The sequence below is a fragment of the Podarcis erhardii genome (genome assembly GCF_964252035.2).
Source record: "Podarcis erhardii genome assembly, chromosome: 6".
Lineage (NCBI taxonomy): Eukaryota > Metazoa > Chordata > Lepidosauria > Squamata > Lacertidae > Podarcis > Podarcis erhardii.
Window position 1 is genome coordinate 2,405,621 of NC_138510.1, and position 20,746 is coordinate 2,426,366.

The 20,746-nt window shown below is 47.8% G+C and overlaps 1 protein-coding gene and 1 long non-coding RNA gene across 3 annotated transcripts; both read right to left on the reverse strand.

Annotated features, from left to right (window-relative positions):
* Positions 1 to 735: 735 nt before the first annotated feature.
* Positions 736 to 10,291, reverse strand: LOC309343348 (uncharacterized protein). Of its 2 annotated transcripts, XM_081864694.1 has the most exons (8): positions 9,831 to 10,291; positions 8,910 to 8,966; positions 7,922 to 8,068; positions 7,744 to 7,811; positions 6,586 to 6,613; positions 4,774 to 4,858; positions 3,999 to 4,078; positions 736 to 1,849 (listed from the first exon to the last, which is right to left on the reverse strand). In XM_081864694.1, exons 1-8 carry the CDS (start codon positions 9,942 to 9,944, stop codon positions 1,817 to 1,819), a joined length of 612 nt encoding a protein of 203 aa, XP_081720820.1. In that variant the 5' UTR covers positions 9,945 to 10,291; the 3' UTR covers positions 736 to 1,816. The 2 variants fall into 2 exon arrangements, with proteins under 2 accessions (XP_081720820.1, XP_081720821.1); XM_081864695.1 differs by lacking the exon at positions 8,910 to 8,966.
* Positions 10,292 to 11,397: 1,106 nt separating this feature from the next.
* Positions 11,398 to 13,732, reverse strand: LOC309345237. Its single transcript, XR_014158129.1, has 3 exons — positions 13,662 to 13,732; positions 12,212 to 12,278; positions 11,398 to 11,471 (listed from the first exon to the last, which is right to left on the reverse strand). It is a non-coding gene; the product is annotated as an uncharacterized lncRNA (long non-coding RNA).
* Positions 13,733 to 20,746: the final 7,014 nt, after the last annotated feature.

Here is a 20,746-nt window from a genome sequence, read left to right on the forward strand (position 1 = left end):
GTGTCCGACTCTTCGTGACCCCCTGGACCAGAGCACGCCAGGCACTCCCATCTTCCACTGCCTCCTGCAGTTTGGTCAAACTCATGCTGGTAGCTTCAAGATCACCGTCCAACCATCTTGTCCTCTGTCGCCCCCTTCTCCTTGGGCCATCCATCTTTCCCAACATCAGGGTCTTCTCCAGGGAGTCTTCTCTTCTCATGAGGTGGCCAAAGTCTTGGAGCCTCAGCTTCAGGATCTGTCCTTCCAGTGAGCACTCAGGGCTGATTTCCTTCAGAATGGATCGGTTTGATCTTCCTGCAGTCCATGGGACTCTCAAGAGTCTCCTCCAGCACCAGAATTCAAAAGCATCCATTCTTTGGCGATCAGCCTTCTTTATGGTCCAGCTCTCACTTCCATACATCACTACTGGGGAAGATACAAAAATGGGAAGATACAACCATACAAATGCAGGAGAAGCAATGTGTTCATTAATGCAGAGGGCTTCCTTGATGTAAACCTTCATGTAGTAGCAAAGCTGATGTTAGGGGTAACAGATTGTTAATTGTTGCTGTGTCCATAATCATCAAGATGAAGGAGAGGTGAGACAATAGCAGTAGCAGTAGACCATATATTTTGCTGGTGTTGTAAACAAAACCTGCTCCTTTTCCCTTATTGGGGTACCCAATAGCCCATATAGAGTCCTTAAGTAGGTTCCCTATTGGTAGGAGAAAATAACAGAGGCCAACCAGAGAATACTGAGAAGCAAAGCAGCTAGTAAGCCTGATCTTTATTGAACTGTTGCAACAGGGTCCTCACTCACCATGCGCAGGAGGGAGGAGGACCCAGAACAATGGTGCACAAGCCCTTATATAGACTTTTGAAATTGCCCACCCTGTAGCTCAAGACCACCCCCAAAACATCATACATACATCACAGAAGGAGGTGGTCTACAACAGAATTCCTGTCTGCCAGGATACCTGACAATGGTCACTGATTGCTTTACCTGGGCAGCCCAGCCATTCTTTTGTGATGGTAAATACTTTAATTCCTGAATCCAGGTCACAGGCTCACCCTATTCATACACAAAGACACCCTAAAGACAGGTAAGCAAAAGACAATGGAGAGGCTTTCCCATTTCCTTCCTCCTTGCAGAGAGAGATTTGAGGTCAATTTGGGAGAGTCAAAATGGTTTCAGGATTGTTCTCCTGTACTATTTCAGACCATAGCTGTTAATCTTTCCCTTTTTGAAAGGGAAATTCCCTTATTCCGAATAGGATTCCTCGCAAGAAAAGGGAAAAGTTGACAGCTATGTTTCAGACACATGGTTTACATACTTATGTATGTGTTTGCCTTGTAAATTGATGAACATTTAATTTATATATTTGAGACCTTAAATTCTTATTACACTGGGCAAACACCTGCTAAGTGGTGGTTGGAGTATCGAAGGAGATCTGGAGACCTCCATGCTCATTTCATCCATGAAGAGGGATTGATACAATGGGAAATACGACTTCCTCCCCGTTGGGCACTGACCACTTGAAAGCACTTTCGAGGAAGCTCCAGTCAAATCGATGGGTGCTGCTTCGCCAAGAGGAGCATTCAGGGCCCCGTGTGCGGCTTCCACTTTGCACTGCCCATTGCCTCTTGCCCCAACACAGACCTTTTAAGCAATTTAAATCCTAAGCGAGGCCTTTGCTACAGAAATCCTGGGCTTTCCAAATATGGAGGCAGCACCATTTCCTGCTGCTGGCTGGTGCTACTGAAGGAAATGGCCCCAAAGGGAATGGAGGTGGTGAGAGATGATTCTGGCTTCTTGGTTTTCAAGCAGAGGACATCTTTACTTTGCAATTATAGAAACCAAGAGGAATTCCTATAGCGAGGGAAAAGGAAGAGTTCAAAATGTGCCCATCCGACTCCCGGAGTGTGATGTTTTCTCCCAATGCCAAAGTTTTCTCTCCTCCAACTCTGCTTTTTGAGCCCTTCCCAGCAGGCTCCCACCCTCTGCCCCCTGACTCCTGGAGCCACAAGACCCTGCTAAGATCCCCTCCTATTCCTTGCTGCCTCCGCAGCCTTTCCTTGCCCTCCTTCATGCCCCCCTGAGGCTTTTTTTCTGGGCTAGAGGGTGCTCTTGAATCCTGGCCATGCCTCTCACTGGTCTGGGTAAGAGGGGGGAGGCGTGTCCAAACCTCTGGATTTCTGCATGGCTGAAAACTAGCTGACCGTGTAAAGTTAAGCATCACAACCATGCCTTGACCTTCTCCTGGTTCTGGCCCCACCCATCACCAATGGTATGTGCAACCCCCCTTCCCAGAAAGTTAGAGACAAGGGTTTGTGGTTTGCTGGCTGAGAAGAGTCCCCTGTCCTAGGGGAACCACAGTCTCTGTGACTCCACCGGAGTCGACGCCTGTTAAAGCAGACTGGACTCCTTTAAATGAAGCAACTCAGCTCAGTGAAGCTCAGGGCCGGGCTGCCCATGAGGCAGATGGAAGCAGCTGCCTCAGGCAGCAGAGTCCCACGGGGCAGGGTTGCTGCCAGCAGGGTTGCATGGAGACAACTTTCAGCAAGATCTCAGTCCTGAAGGAGCATCTCCACCCCCATCGTTCTGCCCGGACATTGAGGTCCAGCGCCGAGGGCCTTCTGGCGGGTTCCCTCCCTGTGAGAAGCCAAGTTACAGGGAACCAGGCAGAGGGCCTTCTTGGTGGTGGCACCCACCCTGTGGAATGCCCTCCCAGCAGATGCCAAAGAGAAACACAACTACCAGACTTTTAGAAGACATCTGAAGGCAGCCCTGTTTAGGGAAGCTTTTAATGCTTAACAGACTACTGTATTTTAATACTTTGTTGGAAGCCGCCCAGAGTGGCTGGGGAAGCCCAGCCAGATGGGCGGGGTATAAATAATAAATTATTATTATTGTTATATTTAACAAGATCGCACAGTAAGCTGCCACCACAGCCATACAACTCTTGTTAGCGAGGCTTTGGGGGAGGGCATTGGTGGTGGTGGTGACTTTCCTGTTTCACCTCAGATGGCGAAGCAGGGCGGGCGGTCCCTGGGGAAGGTTTAGCTAGCAAGCCTGATAGAACTGCAACTCCTGGTTGCTGCTGAAACCTGGCCCCTTCTCCTACAGAGGTCTCCAGCCCCAGCTGTCCAAGGTGCCTTTGTCTTGGCCCCTGCAGAGGCCATTGCTTCAGGAGAATACCACCCCAAATCTCCCCCTCTCCCTCTTTCCATCAGCCCCTCTCCTGCTGCCTCTTGGCCTGGCTGTGGCCCCCCCTCCCCCCGCACACTTGCGCAACAATTCATCTCTTGCCGCCTGTTTGCCTTGCCATCAGAGCTTCCTACATAGAGCGCCTGCTCTACTGAACTGCGGCAGGGAACTGCACTCTGAGACTTTGTGGAAAGTCCCCTGTGGCACTCCAGGGCTACTCCTATGAATATAAATTAAATAAATTTTTATTTATACCCCGCCCTTCCCGGTTCAAAAACCAGGCTCAGGGCGGCTAACAACAGATTTAAAACACTTAATTGTAAAAGCAGCATAAAATACAGTATCAAAACATGAATAACAATAACATTCAAAAATCAATTTAGGGGAAATAAGCATGAGTTAATCCCCAGGGCTAGCTGGCTGAATTGGTCCTACTTGGGGCAGCGTGGAGACCAGGGGAGAATTAGCTGTGGGGTCTCAGAGTGGGTGATCTTCATAAAAGGGGAGGGGGAAGGAAGAGAAGGGAAATAAAAAATCAGGCTGAATTCAAATTAAAGGCCAGGCGGAATAGCTCTGTCTTACAGGCCCGACGGAAGGAGGTTAAATCCTGCGGGGCCCTGGTCTCATGGGACAGAGCATTCCACCAGGTCGGAGCCATCACTGAGAAGGCCCTGTCCCTGGTGGAGGATAGTCTGACTTCCTTAGGGCCCGGGACCTCTAAACTATGGTTATTCCTGCCCTTTAAGACCCTCCAGGGCTGCATCGGTCAAAGCCTGCATCCTGAACCATGGACTAAATGCCAAAGGCTCACATCATAGCATGTATCTTCCATCTTCATCACTTCACCAATGTCTGGAACCAGAGGCAAGGGGAGCTCCTGCTGCAGGTAATCTGAAGAGAAGAAACATAACATGCACCAATTTGGGTCAACAGAAGGCATCCTGGTTCATGTCACTAGGCCAGATTGAGGGGGGGGGAGTACCACGTTCCTCTCTCCTTGACATTAGGGCTTCTAGGTAAAGGTAAAGGTACCCCTGACCGTTAGGTCCAGTCGTAGACGACTCTGGGGTTGCAGCGCTCATCTCGCTCTATAAGCTGAGGGAGCCGGCGTACAGCTTCCGGGTCGTGTGGCCAGCAGGACTAAGCCGCTTCTGGCGAAGCAGTGCAGCGCATGGAAACGCCGTTTACCTTCCCGCCAGAGCGGTACCTATTTATCTACTTGCACTTTGATGTGCTTTTGAACTGCTAGGTGGGCAGGAGCAGGGACCAAACAACGGGAGCTCACCCCGTCGCGGGGATTCGAACCACCAACCTTCCGATCAGCAAGCCCTAGGCTCACTGGTTTAGACCACAGCGCCATCCATGTCCCTTAGGGCTTCTACACAGCCACAAAGGGATGCTCCTCCAGAGAGCCTTTCTGAACTAAGTGGAGATCAGCTGAAGGCTTCAGTTCAGCCATCGGTGCTACCCAACAAGCAAGCTTTGTGGTTTGAGGCTGAAGCGATGGCTTGGAAGGAAACCTCAAAGGTGATCAAGGCTGCGACTGTACCTGAGTCAACATCACCTCAGTACCCCACAACTCTTACCCAACATTGGAAAAGGACTCTCTTGGTTCAGCACCTTCTCCAGCATTTCCACAGCATCGTATGCACCTCCGTGGAGCCGGGCCCTCTAGAAGAAGAGATGCGATCAGCAATGCAAGGAAGCAGCATGGAAAGGGAGACACCTCACGCTCAGGTCCAACAGCACCATAATCCATGTGGCTTCAATGGAGAGTCAGCATGAAGAGCCATCCAAGGCACTTTGCTCCAGAGATGGGCAATCCTTTTGACACCTCCCTCCTTCCCATTAATCAGTTGTGGTGCCTTGGGAAGAGCGTCACCTTCCCCTCCTGCAAAACCCATACCTGTTTTTATCCCAGATGCATTTGCCACCTTGAGCTCTTTGGGAGGAGTGGAGGGATATAAATTTAACAAATAAACACACAATTTAACAAATAAGTACCGTATTTTTCGTCCCATAGGACGCTCCGTCCCATAGGACGCACCTAGTTTTTTGGGGGGGAAATAAAGGAATTTTTTTTTCTTTATTTCCCCCCCCCCAAAAGCAGGTCGGGGAAACCGAACCAGGTCGGGGAACGGCGCTGTGCCTCCCTGCTGTCCCCCGAGCTTGTGGGGCTGGCCGATGTCTGCCTCAGGCGGCAGGCTGCTATCCGCAGTGTGGGGAACCCTGCGGGGAACTCCTGCAGGGCTCCCCACGCTGCAGATGTCTGCCCGGCGCACGGGGCGCTCTGCTTCAGGGCGCCCCACCCGCCGGATGGCAGGCTGCTATCCGCAGTGTGGGGAACCCTGCGGGGAACTCCTGCAGGGCTCCCCACACTGCGAATGTCTGCCCAGCGCGCGGGGCGCTCTGCTTCAGGGCGCCCCACCCGCCGGGCGGCAGGCTGCTATCCGCAGCGTGGGGAGCCCTGCGGAGAACTCCCACAGGGCTGCCCAGGCTGCGGATGTCTTCCTGAAGCCTGGAGAGCGAGAGGGGTCGGTGCGCTCTCCAAGCTTCAGCGAAAGCCTGCATTTGCCCCATAGGACGCACCCAGATTTCCCCTTCGTTTTTGGAGGGGAAAAAGTGTGTCCTATGGGGCGAAAAATACGGTAAATGTACTGTAGTTAGGGAGAACATTCCTGTTATGTACTGAGTTGAATAGGATCCAAAATGCAGCAGTCTGATTGGTCCTAGAACAATAGGATTCAGAATGCAGCAGATTGGTCCTAGAACAATAGGATTCAAAATGCAGCACTCTGATTGGCCCTAGAGCAATAGGATCCAGAATGCATCAGTCTGATTGGTCCGCAGGAGCCACCTAATCCAACTCCAGGTGGAAGTGAATCCACAACCTGATTGGCCTACCAGAGAATCCCAGAATTAGCCAATCACGTGGGGCCCATTGTGTAAATAATGTATATAAAGCAGACATTTCGGGGGAACTTCCATTCCTCACTACTATGAGCTGAATCAAGAGCATGAAATCCACACTTGACTCCGAGTAGATTTCAATTCCTTTGAGCTAGGCCAGGAGCAGCCATGGCACTGGGCCCAGAACATAACTGGAAGCCACTGCAAATCCTGACATCACCCATGAACAAATCCTTAGACTGAACAAAAGCAGGGCCAGTGGGTGGAAAGAGCAGACAAGTCAGTCTCTGAAGTCCTGAGTTCCAATCCCTGCTTGGCCATGAATTGGCTGAGTGTCTTGGGCAAGACACTTAGAAGCTTTTAAGCACAATCATGGCCGTTGCCATGATTCTCTGACGAGGGACTGTGAGGAAGGTCAAGCAAAAAAGGGCTAAATAAATGAATCTTGCTATATGACAGAATGTCTTAGAATAGGTGGAAGCGCTTACGTTATCGCCTTCCATGTCCAGAAATCCACTGCGAGGGAAAAGGAAATGCTTGTTAGAATTGGCTTAGCACAAGGTTCCCGTCAACTACATTGCACGTGATTCCCCCTCAAATCTGAAACTTCCCATCAAGGGTCAAAAATCCATATCCATGAATTAATTACATTTGTATACCACCCTTCATCCGAAGATCCCAGGGTGGTTCACAACAGAAAAAAATCTGAGCTTGGACTCTTAGCAACAACTATCTTCCAGTGCCCATCTGACCCCACCAGTCTGCACTGTGCCCTGCAAAATGTGACCTATACCCTGGTTGCCCCTGATACAGGGATGGCCTCCTTGGAGAGCAGGACATGGGACAGAGCTGCTCCCACCACTAGGCATGGTGAGGCGAGTGCCTTGGGTGGCCCATCCTGGGAGGCTGTGGGGCCCCTCGGCTCTTCCTCCTGAGGTCCCTGACGGGCCTGACCAGAATCTTCTGTTGCAGAAGAGAGCTGTGTGCTGTGCCCCTTGCTCTCCACTTTCCCAACAACCCTTTAAGGCCTTGAATTATTACTTCATTATTATTCCCATCTATAGATGAAAACCATCATCTCCAACTACTCGTAACCTTTGGCTTCTGCCACTCGACTCACGACTTAATTGGGGCTTCTGTCTTCATGTTCAATCTTAACTGATTTTGTTTGAGATTTCAGAAGAGGTAATCTTACGGCACACTGCTTAGAAATGTTAAGCAGTATATTGTACTGTTTTGACTAGCTTGCTTTATTGTTTTGATGGAATTGTTGTAGTGTGTACTTCAGTTATGTGTGCTTTCTGGTTGCTTTTATACTTGTAAATCACATAGAAGCCATCCTGGTAATTAATTGGTATATAAATTAAACCAGTGTTTCCCAACCTTGGGCCTCAAGCTGTTTTTGGACTACAACTCCCATCATCCCTAGCTAGCAAGACCAGTGGTCAGGGATGATGGGAATTGTAGTTCAAAAACAGCTGGAGGCCCAAGGTTGGGAAACACTGAATTAAACAACAACAAGAACAACAACTGTATCTACTGGCATGCAACCTTTTGCTTCTATCATTCTGCACATGTAAGCAAGAAGTTCTGTCAAGTACGCCAAGAGGCAATGATGCTGAATAGGGCGTCAGGGTGTTTGTTACCTGTCTAGAGTTAACGAGAGCTTCAGCTTGTTGTCTGTAATAAAAATATCAGCTGATAAACAGTAAGCCTGCCATGAAAGAGAGAGAAAAAACAAGAGAAGGTCCATTCAGTGGAGGGAGACGGTGCTGATGGACCAAGAATGTTCTCCTCCAGAAGACTCCCCAGACTGGAACTCACATCGGTCAGAGTCCAAACGGCGACCTCCATTTCCTTGGTATTGAACACCTCCATCTTTAATGGATGGATCACATACAAACTACCATAGGCCCCATGGAATTTAGGTGGCCCACGAGCCGTTATGTTCACCAGGTAGTCGTTCAGCTCCTGCAGAGACGCAGTTTAAATGGAAATATAAATCACTCTTTATTTATTTTTTAGAGATTTATTTGGTTTTTCAGATTGAATTTTTACAGCCACATATCCAACATACAACATTTAAAACTAGATTCCAAGGAATCTCTTGGACTTCCCTCCTGCATCTTTTATAATAATCCAGATCTTTTTATATCTCCATTGTACCCAACATTCATCATTAAACTACAAGTGGTATTCCAATCCTGCTAACGATTTTAGCTGTGTACAATGGTCTTTAAGATAAGTTATAAATTGATGGAGTATGCTGAAATGGCTAAAATGCCTGGAAGAAGCAGAAATCATGAAGACCAAAAGTTTAATAATCAATGGGGGAAATTTAAATCACTCTTTGCTGGAAGAGCAGCTCTCTGGCTACCTGTTTGTAATGTTCTCGCATTTCCTAATGCAGAGATGGCAACTTCCATTTGTTGAATCTGTTTTGTAACAACAGTGAGCAGTTGTCCCCACGCATCCAAGGTCCTCATCGTCCATTACAGACTGGTATTATACCTAAACACTTTTGACCTTGAACTCAAAAATTTATAAATTACCTCCTTTGGTCTTCCAGGTTGCTGTTTCTCCATCTTACCTGTCTTCGTGTTGCCTGGTTGCTTTGATTTGTTTTTGGGGGAATCAAGAGGGAGTACTGAGACGAAGTTCACAAGATTTCTTATGCCTGTTTTTGTTTCTTATTATGCATTTCTCATTTATATGAGAAAGCTTCATTAAAAATCATTTTTAAAAAGACAAAGAAATTTCAGAAGGGAAAACCATGTTTAAAAACTGAGCCGTACTAATGCAATGTACTCACATCATAAGAAACTTCCCCTGGAAGCGCAGGTAAAACACTTTCCAACAGGCAATAGCCCTGGGAGATGTACATGGAATGAGAAATCAATGGAGAATGTCAGAGCAGAGAAGTGGACTTTCATTCTTCCCCCTTCTGCTGACTGTCCTTCCCCTCAACAAAAATAATCTCCATTTGGCTGAGCCACACTTTGGCCTTATTATCTTGTAAGCTAACTTGCTATTTAAAACCCCTTCTGAAAACAAGAACATCCATGTGTTGGATTAGTGTTAGAAGAAATTCAAAGCCATTTCAAGCAGTTCTGAGTGAGGAAGAGATGCAAAGTGTATTTAAGTCTTGTATGGGCCCAGAGTTTGCCCTACAGCAGGGGTGTCTGCAGTCAACAATTTTTGCTCATCCCCCCCCAAAAAAAGTTCAACAACTCTAGTCAATCCAATGAGTAGATCACTGCCAGTCTATTTATAGTGGAAGTAGATCGCTGTCTAAGGGATGCAGGTGGCCCTGTGGGTTAAACCACAGAGCCTAGGGCTTGCTGATCAGAAGGCCGGCGGTTTGAATCCCCGCGACAGGGTGAGCTCCTGTTGCTTGGTCCCTGCTCCTGTCAACCTAGTTTGAAAGCAAGTCAAAGTGCAAGTAGATAAATAGGTACCACTCCAGTGGGAAGGTAAACGGCTGCTCTGGTTTGCCAGAAGCGGCTTAGTCATGCTGGCCACATGACCCGGAAGCTGTATGCCGGCTCCCTTGGCCAATAAAGCGAGATGAGCACCACAACCCCAGAGTCGGCCGTGATTAGACCTAATGGTCAGGGGTCCCTTTACCTTTACCTTTTAGATCGCCGTCTTTTGGAAGTTGGACCTGCCTGCCCTACAGGGCCAAGGGCAGTGGAAGGAACCAGATGCAGCTACAGCAGACAATGCTACTCACCATTCTGTGATCTTTGTCCACAACGAAGGGCTCAAAGGGGTATAAGAGCTGGTTAAAGTTCTGCTCCAGCTGGTTTTTTGTCATGGCAACGTCCGCAACAGCTCCATCTTGCATTGCGGGAAGAGACTTCAAGAGGTCAGCAATCCTGTCTTCTGCTCTGCCGTCTGCTTCTCCTTCTCCTGCAGAGAGCTGGAAAGAGCAGCCACAGGAGTTGTGTGTTTCTCATGCGTCTCTTGAACACCAGTAATGTCTTCAAACGGCCCTTTCCCTGTTACTTATAGCGCTGTTGATGCCCCGGCTAGAGCCACCATGCTTCCATAAGAAAACCAGAAGAGCTTGCTGGATCAGACCAACGGCCCACCTAGCCCCCAACCTCTTCTTCTCACATTGGCCAATGAGATGCCTGTTTTAAGCTCCAAATCAAGAGATGAGCCAACCACACTTGTAATCCCCAGAAACTGATATTCAGAGGTGGTTGATGCACCATGTTTGTTTGTGGCACTATGCATGACCTTGAATGTTGACATTATGACAGACCTTCATAAGTTATGAACAGGAGGTGTCTACAAGAGATGGTGGCCTCCAGGGAAGGCATACCATAAGGGTACGCTCTCAGGATTTGCACCAAAAAATATCTATAATTCCCCCCATTTCCACAAAAGTGGATGAAATCCACCAGCATAGGAGGCAGTCCAAAGTTGATTAAGCCTGCCAAATTGTAGACAGGTTCCTCCAGGGGGTTACAACAGGGCTTCTTTAAATTTTGATTTTCTTCAAGAGAAACTTTCCTTTCCTGCCAGAATTGGATGTACAGTGGTACCTCTAGTTACGAACTTAATTCGTTCCTGGAGGTCCGTTCTTAACCTGAAACTGTTCTTAACTAGAGGTGTGCTCTTTCGCTAATGGGGCCTCTTGCTGCCGCTGTGCTGCAGGCACACGATTTCCGTTCTCATCCTGAGGCAATGTTCTCAACTCGAGGTAACTCTTCCAGGTTAGTGGAGTTTGTAACCTGAAGTGCTTGTAACCTGAGATGTTTGTAACTCAAGGTACCACTGGCATTTGTAGGCTAGGCCACCCCACCAGAGGGGGACAAAGCCTGATGATTTTGAGGTTCCACATAGCTACATTGCAAAGGTCCATTTGGGTCTCTTCCAACTCTACGATTCTATGAACTTCCTGGAGCAACTTGTTCTGATACCCAGTGACTCCTGGGACATTGCCCCAAATCTTTACATCTATGGTCTCATAAAGAAGATTGCTGTCTGGTGCTGAACTGATACAGTCCTCCTTCTAATTAATACAGTGGTTCTCAACCTGTGGGTCCCCAGATGTTGTTGGACTACAGCTCCCATCATCCCTGAGCTCTGTCCTTGCTATCTAGGGGTGATGGGAGTTGTAGTTCAACAACATCTGGGACCCACAGGGTTGAGAAAGGCTGTAACAGCTAACACAAATCTAACAAATCCCATGAACGGTTGCCAGTGCTTTGAGCTACTAGGTCCCCTTGTTGATCTCTTTCTAGACAAGCAGGATCCCCTGTAGGCAAATGCTTGGTACTTACGCCCAGCTTGAGGATGAGAACATCGTCTTGTATCTGGAAGCTCTGGAGAGAATACTGGATCCCGGCAGGTGACAAGTCAACTGCACAAAAGGCAAAAATAAGATAAGGAGAAAGGGCTTTATTGTTGTGGGTTCAGGACTCCTGGAGGATGTCTCCCTTGAGCACACAGCTCTCCTGGTCTTGAGGAGACCTGGGAGGTCAGGATTCAAATCCCTGCTTGGCCGTAAGCTCACTGGCTGACCTTGGGCCCATCACCATCTCTGAACCTATCCTACCTTGCAGGTTGTTGCAGGGATTAAATGAGGAGGTGGAGAGCTATGCATGCCAGCTTGTGCTCCTTGGATTAAAAGGAGGAATATAAATGCAACGAATAAGAAACTAAAACAATAAATATAAAAGCACACACCCTTTTGATACATTTTCCAGTGCTGGCTTTTCCAAAATCTACAATAATGGAATGGAATGTGGATAAATTAGGGTAAAAAAAAAATGTTTCATTTGTTTTTCTTCAACCAAACAACCATGAGGCGGATTTCCCTGAATTTTTTTTGCAGATGCCCATTGTGAAAACACCCCAGCATGAATCCCCATTTTATTTTGTTTTGTTTCAATTTATCACTTTCAGTTTTGCAGATTGGACATTTAACCAAATGCAAACCATGCATTTACCACCAACTTCCCTTCCTTCCTGGTTCATTTTATTAGCCTTCTAATGCTGCATCTTCTAGTATGGGGCCTGCGAGGTGGAGGTGAGGAACAGCCACTCAACACTTCTCTGTTTTGGAAGAAAAAGTGTTGAGGGAGAAAGGAAGGGACTCACCCAGGTCCTGGAGGCTCAGCAGGAAACCATCGGAGTCAGAAAGGGACGACAGCAAGAGGTCACAGGCCTGCAAGACAAATGCCACAGAGCAAGGGGAGGCTGCTGTCATAGGAGCTGCAGTCCATTGGGGTGTCTTGGGTGGTCTTTGCAATTAGCAGTGCAATTAGTGCCTGCTAACGAGTCATGATGTGGCAGTGGCCCAAAGGGCCAAAATAAATGTGATAATGTGTACCCCTGTAAATCTTTGAGGGTGCTTCTAATAGAGAAGTTATGGTAGCCTTTCTACTTTATGAAACTGATGATTTTGCAAGTCGCCGCCCACCCACTGGGGCAGAAATACAACTAATATGTGAATCACAAAGACACACATAAGTTGCTACATGGTGCAAATGGCTACACGTAACACAGGTCCCCAACATGCACACTAACACAATGTAACAGAACACAGTGGGAATCACTGGCAGAAATTGCCAGTGCTTATTGCGCACGTGTATTAAACATGAAATGAGGTAATGATGTATAGGATTGGTGGAAATTGAAATGCTTTGTTTGAAATTTTATAAATACCACTGCCTGGACCACTGGACAGGGTTGCAGTTTTGCAACACGATCCGACTGCAACCTATTGTTTTGCAATAAACAATGCTGGATTCCTAACTCCTCATGTTTCTGAGTTTTATTGGCGTAAAGTCAGGAAATACGCTATTTTCTGGCTTACAACAATGAGACTGCTTCACACCAGAGCTGCCAGATTTCCTCATCTCTGTTTGTGCCACATGTGTGCCAGTCCTTGTGCCACAAGGAGTTGCACCAACACAGGATCTTCTGAGCCAATACTTCAAATATAGGTAAAGGACCCCTGGATGGTTAAGTCCAGTCAAGGGTGACTATGGGGTTGCAGTGCTCATTTCGCTTTCAAGCCGAGGGAGCCAGCGTTTGTCCAGTTTTTCTGGCAGCTCTGGTGTGAAGGAGTCTCATTGTTGTAAGCCAGAAAATAGCGTATTTCCTGACTTTACGCCAATAAAACTCAGAAACATGAGGAGTTAGGAATCCAGCATTGTTTATTGCAAAACAATAGGTTGCAGTCGGATCGTGTTGCAAAACTGCAACCCTGTCCAGTGGTCCAGGCAGCTTTCCGAGTCATGTGGCCAGCAGGACTAAACTGCTTCTGGTGCAACAGGACACTGTGATGGAAACCAGAGCGTGCAGAAACACCGTTTACCTTCCTGCCACAGTGGTACCTATTTATCTACTTGCACTGGCATGCTTTTGAACTGCTAGGTTGGCAGAAACTGGGGCAGAGCAACAGGAGCTCACCCCGTTCTGTGGATTTGAACCACCAACCTTCTGATCGGCAAGCCCAAGAGGCTCAGTGGTTTAGACCCCAGCGCCACCCGCACCCCATACTTCAAATACAATCCCACCCAAGAATACTCTAGGTAAGACCTACGTTTGCATCCAAAACAGGAACTAGATTTTTATCCAGGGACTTTTTCACCATCGGTGTGACGCCTTCCTTCAATGCTTTGACAGTTCTGAAGGGAAATAAAGGCAGTAGCAAAAATGAGAAAAGTTGGGAGAAGACCGAGTTCCTCTTTGACCAGGTCTTTGACTGATTAACATCCAATTCCTTTTTAAAAATGAGTTGGGAGCGGGTTATTGGGTTATTGCTTTTGTTTGTATTTTGAATGTGTATTTCGTGTTTCTATATTGTGATTTTATCTTGTGAACTGCCCTGAGACCTGCGGTGATAGAGCAGTATGTAAATAAAAATAAATGGTAATAGAGCAGTTGTCTGCAAATCAAATGAACAGGACCAGTCCATCCAAGCAGAAGGTCCAAGAGAAAGATTCAAGAGAAACAACGTAGTCTGAGGGTGAAATGCAATGAGTGACATTGGGGGGGGGAGGATGACAAATTGCCTTTTGTGAGTTCTTAGGATGGGCCTGTTGTCTTTGTCCACGGAGTTTTCTTGGTAGGGATACTGGAGTGGCTTGCCAGGTGCTTTTGAATTCTGGTGCTGGAGGAGACTCTTGAGAGTCCCATGGGCTGCAAGAAGAGCAAACCTCTCCATTCTGAAGGAAATCAGCCCTGAGTGCTCACTGGAAGGACAGATCCTGAAGCTGAGACTCCAAGACTTTGGCCACTGCATGAGAAGAGAAGACTCCCTGGAAAAGACCCTGACGTTGGGAAAGATGGAGGGCACAAGGAGAAGGGGATGACAGAGGACAAGATGGTTGGACAGTGTTCTCCAAGCTACCAGCATGAGTTTGACCAAACTGCGGGAGGCAGTGGAAGACAGGAGTGCCTGGCGTGCTCTGGTCCAGGGGGTCACGAAGAGTCGGACACACTAAACGACTCAACAACAACAAGGATGGGTCTGAGGCTACAGCTTAAAAGCATAATGTGGGTTTGGGACTCTGCAATTATATAATTCTGTTATTCTAGATATTATTCTCAGTGGCACCAAGTATTAGCAAATATTTAGGGGTTTCAGCTGTTGGAGTCATTCTGCATCCAGTCATTACAGTTGAACTCAGGGCTGGATTTAGGTTTGATGAAGCCCTAAGCCACTGAAGGTAATGGGGCCCTTTATATGTCCAGCTGTCCTTTGTCAGCAACAAATTGTCACTGTTTTTAGGGAGCAGGCTAGCAGACGGGGCCCATTACTTACATTTAGGAGCCGACACAACACAAAACACTGTTGCTATATGTAGGTTTTATTTGTTTTCTATCTTATATTTTTGAAATGTACATCCAGGATTTTTTCCCTTTATTTTTGGGGGGGCCCTGAGAGCATGGGCCCCTAAGCTATAGCTTGTTTAAAGGTAAAGATACCTCTGACTATTAGGTCTAGTTGTGGCCGATTCTGGGGTTGCGGCGCTCATCTTGCTCTAAAGGCTGAGGGAGCCGGCGTACAGCTTCTGGGTCCTGTGGCCAGCAGGACTAAGCCGCTTCTGGTGAACCAGAGCAGCGCATGGAAACGCTGTTTACCTTCCCGCTGGAGCGGTTCCTATTTAACTACTTGCACTTTGACGTGTTTTCAAACTTCTAGGTTGGCAGGAGCAGGGACCGAGCAACGGGAGCTCACCCCATCACAGGGATTTGAACCGCTGACCTCCTGATCAGCAAGTCCTAGGCTCTGTGTTTTAACCCACAGCGCCACCCGCATTCCAAGCTATAGCTTGTTTAGCTTATATGTATATCCGGCGCTGGTTGAACTGGTTGCAATAGCCCTCCGTTTCCCATGGGCAATTGGGTAGGATTTACTAGCAGGGCTATGCCATACCCAGGAAAACCTCACCAGAGTGCAGATTCAAGCCACCTTGAGACATAATGTTTGCAGACTAACCCTTCAGCGAAATACCTGGAGAGGACTCCTGTTTCGTGCCTTTACCTGCCATGCTGTGTCCCAAGTGACCAATTTGTCTGTCTCCCTCCTTTCCCTGCCCCAGAAGCTGGAGCATGCTCTCAAATGGATATTTACTTGTACCAGGTTTTGATGTGTGATATCCCAGCACAGGAGTGGCAGCTCTGGAGGCGGAATCCATCTCTGCTTCCATTAGCAACAGCGGAGAAGTTCTTTGTCACTTGAATCTCAACGTCTTTGCTGAAGGCATCCGGGGAAAAGGAAAGAAATATTTTATGGTAACTTGGAGACTCAGAGTAATAATAGTTTTACCCTCGCAGAAGCCTGGTGAGCGTAGCCTGGGAGACAAAATGTAGGAATGTAGGAATCATAGAACTGAGAAGGAAACCCAAGGGTCCTGTGATCCAACACTGTAATGCAGGGACAGCATCCCTGATGGATGGCTGTCCATCATCTTGAACTTCAGGGCCAATTAGAGATTTGAACTTGGCTTTCCCAACCCAAGCCCAGCACTCCAAGAGTCTGGGCCAAAAGGCACTCTTTCCTTGAAGCTGGCAATAATGTTCCACTCAATACTTAATAATAATAATAATAATAATAATAATAATAATAATAATAATAATTTATACCCCACCCATCTGGCTGGGTTTCCCCAGCCACTCTGGGTGAATCCCAACAGAATTAAAAGCACAACATCACGTTTGTCTTGGTTTTCCATTGATTTTAGTCTGCAGCTTTGGAGGTTTCCATCCAAATGGCACAGAATCTCACTTGCTTTTTATATATTAGATTTCTCATTTATTGCACTTAGTTCATTAGATCTGGGCAAGATAGGCAACCCAGTAAAGCAGAGGTGTGTGTGTGTGTGTGTGTGTGTGTGTGTGTATTCAAGACAAAAATCTTACAAAAGGTGAGAATGCTTGATTATTATTTTTCTAAATTAGTGATTTTAAAAACTTTTTTGAATGTTCAAATCAAATTCCAATAGAACGTTACTAGAAACCAAAAGACAACCTTGCATTAATCATTTTGCATAAGACACCAGTTGGGACTTATCGCTGGTGAAGTAGCACAATGTAATATCCTTGAGGCTGTTTCCCAAAATGAAGATGCAAACAAAGAACTCACTATTCAAAGTAGATCCCGAATTGCACGCTGAGACGGATGTTGAAGGAATCATTGGATCGCATGGCTATTTCGACAGCTGGGAGATACGGGGTCTCCACCTTCAGCCTGCAAAGAGAACAAACTCAGATAGGGGCCCAGTCTATGCGAGGAGCACCAAGTGGGAAGGCGCCTGAAACTTCGAGTTTTACCTGCCTTCTGCCCCAAGGATAAAAGCGCAATCCACTGGGACATTTTCTTGGAGAAGGCCTTTTAAACTGAATGGGAGCCACATATAATATTGTTGTAGGTTTGGGGCTCTGTCTGGTTGGTGCCCTGAGTTCTTCCACTTCTTGGGGTCCTGGACCCAGTGAGACTTAGAATCTAAGAGAGGACTCTCTTGCTGAACGGGTCAGGCAATTTTCTGTGTAAGACACTGGCCTTACCTGGGCCTCACGAGCATCCCAAAAGAATGAGCCAAGCTGCAAGAGCTGCTGCTAAGTGATGGGGCTCTCCAGGCTAATGGGTGGGCATTCCCCACACTCACCTAGCTGCTAGGTAGGAGAAGGATTTTGGGGTGTGAGCTGAGCAGGAAGCAGGCTGGAAGCTGGAGACACAGAGACCAGTTTGCTATGTGCTGGCTCCAAAGGTATGACTAATGGAAAAGTAAGATTTGTTGGGCTGTCAGTGCTGTGAACCCCTCTCTCCTATGCTCAGGGTGTATATGTGTAAATAAGACCAAATCATCCTAAAGACACCGCAGTCTGCTGACCTTCATCCCAAGGAAACAGGTCCTGGGTAAGAGCCTGCAAGCCCCAGGGCCTCTCACTGCTTGGAGATTGGGATGGCGGGTAGCAAAACAACCACCACCACCACCACCACAACAACAACCATTATTATTATTATTTATACCCCGCCCATCTGGCTGAGTTTACCCAGCCACTCTGGGCGGCTCCCAATTGAGTATTAAAAACAATACAGCATTAAATATTAAAAACTTCCCTAAACAGGGCTGCCTTCAGATGTCTTTTAAAAATAGGATAGCTGCTTATTTCCTTGACATCTGATGGGAGGGTGTTCCACATGGCAGGCGCCACTACCGAGAAGGACCTCTGCCTGGTTCCCTGTAACCTCACTTCTCGCAGGGAGGGAACCGCCAAAAGGCCCTTGGCGCTGGATCTCAGTGTCCAGGCTGAACGATGGGGGCAGAAACGCTCCTTCGGGTACTATATACAGGATTGAGGAATATTGTTGTTCTCTTACAGAGTTCGCATTCCAAAGTGGGAACTCAGCTACACAGGTCAATTATAACATTAAAAATGCATTAAAAAAATGTGATACCGAGGGTGCTTTACAGCAGTACATCAAGAGCTATGTAACATTTTTTTATTAGTGTTTTTTTAGATCCCTGTAAATCCAACCAGGGTTTAGCTGCCCATATCTGGTGCTCCCATGAAAAGCTGTTCCCTCAGCTGTGCCAACCACTCTCCACACCAGTACAGGCCCTACCTGGGTGACAGATTTTCTAAGTATCCGAAGAAGAACCTTCCAGCGCCGTGCCGTGGCTCTGGGTTGCGGGCCGAAATCAAACGGGTTAGTTCTTCTCCCAGGTTGGACTCGACCAGACACTTTGCAAGCTCTGAAAGAAATGCAAGCCCGTTATAATTGTGAGTTTGACTGTGCACATAGCCATGAGCTCTGCTAGAGGATGAGCTCCTGCAGGGAGAAAGCCAGGATGAATGAGAAAGGGAGTTAAGGGAGGAGTTAGCAGCCAGCAGCAGCTCTGCTTATCTGACTGCAGCTTCTGGGAGCTTGTGGCTTGGAAATGGGGAGTTGCAAGGGCATTTAGAGGGGTGGCCCAGGATGCTTTCTCGCAGTGTATGTAGGACCAAAAGACATGGATGGCGAGGGAGCTGCTGCGGTGACTTGCAACACCTGCGCCATGTTTATCTTCCTGCCTGAGAATGTGCAAAATGTCACCTGCAGCAAGTGCAAGCTGGTTGCCTTGCTGGAAGAGAAGGAACAGCAACTTGGGGCACTGGGAGCTACTGGGCGAGAGGAGGAATTTCTCAACAGAGCAGAGTGGACTGTTTTGGAGCCATGACACCGATGGGGTGACCTTAAGAAGGAGGAATATTGTCCACTGCAAGAGCTGAACACCTGGAGGACCATGACACCAAGAAGCAGGACTGTCAGGAACCATGCTGTGTCACTGCAACTGCAAAATTGACACCTGTCAGGATGCTATCAGTGGCTCCCAGCTGGTTGCCCAGGAAAAGACAAGGTAAAGTTTCCTAGCATCCTTTTTTATTTCAATCTTTACAGAGAGAGGCTATAGAACCCAGCCTCTTGGATAATGGTGTTGTCCCGAGTGAACCTCCACCCGTCATCTCCTCCACTTCCTTGTTCATCATTCTCATCACATCCTCTAGGGGTGCTACTACGTGCCCTCTGTCTCTGAGCTCTTTGCTTTCCTACTTTTAAGGCTCACCAGGTTCTGGGAGATGGAGGGTCTGGAATGCTTTCTAATGGCAACGTGTCAGCTGGGTGTTGTTGCTCCGGCTCTCCCATGATTTCCCAGCTTTCCCCCTCATCTGCCTCTGAGCTGTAAGGTAAAGGTAAAGGGACCCCTGACCATTAGGTCCAGTCGTGGCCGACTCTGGGGTTGCGGCGCTCATCTCGCTTTACTGGCCGAGGGAGCCGGCGTACAGCTTCCAGGTCATGTGGCCAGCATGACTAAGCCGCTTCTGGCGAACCAGAGCAGTGCACAGAAACACTGTTTACCTTCCCACCAGAGTGGTACCTATTTATCTACTTGCACTCTGAGGTGCTTTCAAACTGCTAGGTTGGCAGGAGCAGGGACCGAGCAACGGGAGATCACCCCGTTGCGGGGATTCAAACCGCCGACCTTCTGATCGGCAAGCCCTAGGCTCTGTGGTTTAACCCACAGCACCACCCGCGTCCCAGCTCTGAACTGTGACTTCCCTCAAACCACCGTTGTTCTTCCTCCTCCCTGGAAGGGTTAGGATGGGGGGAACAGTCTCCACCATTCCTACCCTTCCCCGTCCCTGACAACACCATGCCTTCACCTCAGATTCCAATTCTGGGCCAGAGGAGCAAGGACAACAGTTGCAGTGCCAAGGTAGCTGTGAAAGGTGTGGTGGATAGAGCAATTCCTGCTCCCCCCCCCCAGAGGAAGAAGAGATGTGTGGTGGTGGTGGTGGTGGTCGAGCCCATGTTTTGCCTGCAGAAGACTCTGGGCTCGTTTCCTAGCCTCTCCTGTTAAAGGAACTCAATGTCCTCTGCCTGGGGAAAGGAGACTCACCCACCAGGCTGGCAGAGCCTACTGTTTCCAAAATTCCCTGCCCATCCACCTTTTGTGCCAGCTGCTCGGCAAGATGGATCTGCCTACATTATCTGATACAGAAAATGGGAATGTTTTCATTTCTCACAATCCTCCCAGAGGCAGCTGTGATTGTGTGGCTTCCCCAAGTCAGGGAGGTATCAGTGTGACGCTTACTTTCTTCCAGGTATTTCTTTTTGATCCTCAGAAAGACCCCCCGGCCTTCATGTCCCAGAGTCAGGCTCAAGAAACCACAGAAGAAGAGAAGTCTCCATGCTCGGACCATCGTCTCCTCTTATTGCAGAAATTTCTAGCATGAAGTTCGCAAGAAGGATGCCAGAAACCTAGAGACGCCTGTTGGAGATGATAGGGAAATATTCAGGAAGGTTCAGTCCAGCGTCAGATATAGGGACTTGCTAATCCAATTTGCAGAGAGAGAGGACTAGTAGGGGAGTATTTTCCAGGAAAAAGTTGGCAACTGTGTGGACGATTATCAGTGTTGGATGGGGGGGGGGGATAAATTTGATTCTGTTTGCATTGAATTCACACGTTCCAAAACAAAACACGAAGTGAAACACTGCTATCCTTTGAAATTCACAATTCTCTGAATTTTGCAATGCAGTTCTCCAGCCAATTAATGTGCACCAAAATGCACTGAGGTAAAGTCTCCATGCAAATGTACATTTTTGGAGATATAACCCATAAACATGCATTTTAT